Source organism: Humulus lupulus, chromosome 1 (genome assembly GCF_963169125.1).
Source record: "Humulus lupulus chromosome 1, drHumLupu1.1, whole genome shotgun sequence".
Lineage (NCBI taxonomy): Eukaryota > Viridiplantae > Streptophyta > Magnoliopsida > Rosales > Cannabaceae > Humulus > Humulus lupulus.
Window position 1 is genome coordinate 283579192 of NC_084793.1, and position 4046 is coordinate 283583237.

At 34.0% G+C, this 4046-nt stretch overlaps 1 protein-coding gene across 1 annotated transcript; it reads right to left on the minus strand.

The window, feature by feature from the left end:
- Positions 1-2003: 2003 nt before the first annotated feature.
- Positions 2004-3954, minus strand: LOC133807613 (ADP-ribosylation factor-like protein 8a; the record flags this gene model as incomplete). Its single annotated transcript, XM_062245817.1, is given in 4 exon segments — positions 2004-2320; positions 2767-2928; positions 3642-3763; positions 3922-3954. Coding segments are annotated over 4 exon segments (435 nt in total), but the record flags the coding sequence as incomplete, so codon positions are not given.
- Between the last annotated feature and the right edge of the window lie 92 nt (positions 3955-4046).

Below are 4046 nucleotides of genomic sequence, written 5' to 3' on the forward strand. Positions count from 1 at the left end.
AGGAGTGGCCATGTTGATAAAATGTAGTTTATTTTGAACATTGCAATATTTACGAAGACATATTGATACTTTCTAATCTCACAAGTCATATTGATAAAATGTAGGTGATAATAACAAAAAGCTTTTTTAATTTTCTAAGATACTTTCTAGTCCTAGCAAGTTATTACCCCATCTAAATTAGGAGTGAACATTTGACCCGCAAAATCTGAAAACTACACAACCTGCCCGACCTGCAACTCCAAAACCCGCTTTTAGGCCAAACTCGTTAATTTCGGATCGGATTAGACCCGAACCAAAGTATGTTCGAGTCGAGTTCGGGTATCGTAAATACACATACACGGGTTCGAGTTACACCCAAACCCGAACAAATAAAAAAAACAAATTTTATTTTAATTTTAATTCAAATCTAATGACAAAAAAACCCTAACCCCTACCCTTTCAAAAAAATTTACCAAGGCCCAATTTGTAAAAAAATCAATTGAACCAAACTAACAACGAAGTTAAAATAAAAAAATATGTGAAAAGTAAAAAAAAAAAATTAAAAAAGTGTCAAAAAATTAGTAGTTTTGAAAAAAATTACCAAGGCCCATTTTCGGCCCAATCTCACTTGAAACCCGACCCCACCCTATCTGACCAAACCCGAAACCCAAAATTACCCAAAAAATTTGAAAAATTCAGAGCGGGTTCGATACCCCATTTCCCAACCCGCAAAACCCAAACTCGATGCACCTAAAACCCAAAAGACCCGACCCGTGTGCACCCCTAATCTAAATTATAATCACTTTCATGTAATTAATTTTTTAGCCTTATTAGGATTCTTCCCCCAAAACTATTACCAATCCAAATCGTGCCCCCCCCCCCCTCTCGAATTTTTCAACTTGTTGAAAATTCTCCCTGAATTATTCACGTTACTGAAGTGTGGGACTTCCGTCCAATTTCGCTAACGGAATGGTGATATGGCAGTTTGGTGGCCGATGTGGTATTGCCATGTCAATGCTTCGTTTATAATATAAAGAATATATAGGATTTTTGCCCCCCGAACTATTACCATTACCAAATTGTGTCCCCTGAATTTAAAAAATTTTAAATTAAACAATCTTTTGAATATTAAAAAAAAAGGAAAAAAAACCATTAAAATTAAAAAAAAAAAAATTGATGGTGACAAAAAATTGGCTTAGGTGTTAGGCATGCGTCAAAATGAGCTCAAAGTTGGTTGGGTAGCGACATCGTCGACAGAGTAGGCTCATGTCGGTCCCTGGTGACATTCAGCTTTGGTGTCGCCTATGTCACCTTAAGTTTTTATTTTGTATGATTTAATTTAATTTAAATGAATTTTTAGTTTAATGTTTTTTATATTTTCTTTTTAATATTCAAAATATTGTTTAAATTTTAAATTTTAGAATTCGATTGATATAATTTGGTAACGGTAAAAGTTTAGCAGGTAAAATCCTATTTATTTTTTAAATTATACACGTGACAATCTACATCAGTACTCCAGTGTCGCCATATCATCATTCTGTTAGTAAAATTAGACAGAAATCTCACATTTCAGTAACGTAAATAGTTCAGAATTAATTTTTAACAATGCCAAAAAATTTAGAGGACTCGATTTGTTAGTGGTGATAGATTCGAGGAAAAAATCCTAATAAGCCAATTTTTTATTGATGTAACTTAATTACATGTGATTATATGACGTGTTGAAAATTCAGGGTACGAACGGCACAATCCTTTTTTACATTTAGGATAATAGTTTATTTTCACTTACTTTCGCTTGACCTTAGTTTATGTCCATTTCATATATTACCCAAAGCTATTAAATTAACCCAGTAAAATGACGCCCATCCCTTCCAAATCGAACAATTGTAGTAGTTAATGCCATACTTCAACTTAAAATCTACGTTGAATGGTCTAAAGTTTTGCATATAGCCCTGGCTTAATCAAAGAAGAAATCATTTCAAAAAAGTCTAGAGATCATTAACACAAGTTTGGCAAATATATGGCGATGGAGAGAACATCACAACTCAATTAGACATGGAACTCAGTAACTCAGTACTATATGATACAGCTGAGAATGTAGGGAAGCTAAGGAACAATGAGCACAATCAAGTTAGATGATGTGAATCTCACTCACCAACAAATCCTTAAATGAATCTTTCATAAATTATGACACATGAAAACGAAGAATAGAGAAGACAACCCATCTTAGCTCTTTGATTTTGAATGCTTTACAAGCCAGTCAATGACTGAATCTATGTTGGTTGAGTTCTTGCAAGAGATCATGAAGCAACAAACTTCTCTGTCTGTGATCGATTTCAGCCCCCTGCACAACCCATATACCATTATTGTAAGTCAAAGCATTGAATAATATTAGTTCAAAACTAGGTTCTACTAGGATGGTACTCTCTATTGTGAAAATGCTAGCAGTCCAAAAACAAGGTTTTTCTTCTTCTTCAAATTAGCATTATTAAGGCACCACCACACATGTATTGCAACGTGTAGAATGTCAACACACATGAGAATATGTATCACTTGCTTTCTAGGGTTTTGTTTTTTAAGGGATCCATAAACCCTATTTGGGGTGGGGGAGATTTCTGTATCTACTATATAGAAGGATTTAGACAAAATAGTAGTAAACTTCATCCATTAACATTTCACTCCGCTCTTCCTGTCAAACCATCCTACCCACCTAGCTCCCTAAAGAAATTAGACTGATTGAAATAGACATATTAATGAAGGTTTTAATCATGAAAGCCAAGTCTATCTTACATTTCATCAGTCAAAGCCTGTTTCGATAAAGCTCCTGGTTTGTCAATCTTATTCCCTAAAACCAGCAATGGGATACCGCTCAATGAAGGCTTGCTCAATAAATCATGAAGTTCACTTTTTGAGGTGCTCAAGTTATCGGGATCAGCAGCATCAACAACATAACTGCACAAAACCCAGGGAAAGAACATTTTATGTTATCACATAATATAATACTAATTCCACTAAAAATATCAGTGCAATACTGATGGCAGGGCTCTTGTCCATTCCATAACATATGACTGTCAGCTAAAGGTTTATTCCACACAACAAAATAGCAACTACTCGACTCTACAAAACTTTCCACAAACTCAATCATTCAATTTTATAAATCAGACAATACATATATTTGCAGACCAAGGCAGCATTAATTGACATTACAAAGCTCCAATCACAAGACGTACTATAATCAAATATCAGAATTATAAAAACCCTGTTTGCATCTTCCTCGTGCTCAACCAGTCATGCACAACAAACGTTGATGGCACATTCTAATCTTAGAAATGGCATCACATTTATATAACCAAATAGCACGAAAAGATACAAACACTAATCAAGCAACAACAATTTTCTCGTATCAAAATATTTAGTCATTAATTTACAGCTAACAGTAAAAATAAAGGTCAACCTAGTGCATTCTGATATCAACTAGATTTTCAGAGTAGTACTATAATTATACTGAAAGCAAGTTTTGTGAAGTACAAAAGAGGTTATGTATTTGAGAAGGTGAAACATTAAATAGATTATTTGACATAACATAAGTAACAAATTTCTTTCCTATCAATTAATGTAGTGTACTCTTTTGTAAAGTTAAGAGATATAGGAAGTTTGGTCCATACACAATAGCAGAAACTGCACGACAGTATCGCTCCCACATGCTGCGGAATCTAGGTTGACCTCCAAGATCCCACAACTTTATAGTAACATTCCCTTTTGTTACCTTCCTCATATTAAATCCAACCTGAAAAGTTAAGAGTATAAGTCGGCCTTGCCTTAGATTGTTTTCAAGCATTCATAAAAGAATATCAACATAATATAATCAACAGCATGCACTTGATGAAATAATGCATAATTAAAAGTAATAAAACAAATGTTAAAACTTTTCAAATGAAAACTCACTGTGGGGATCATGTCTTCGCTGTATCCACCCGTCTGAGAACAAAGCCATCAAAATGCATGAGTTCCAATACTTACACCAGAAAAGAATGAAAAAGGGTAATCCCAAATATATTGATAGAAGTTGA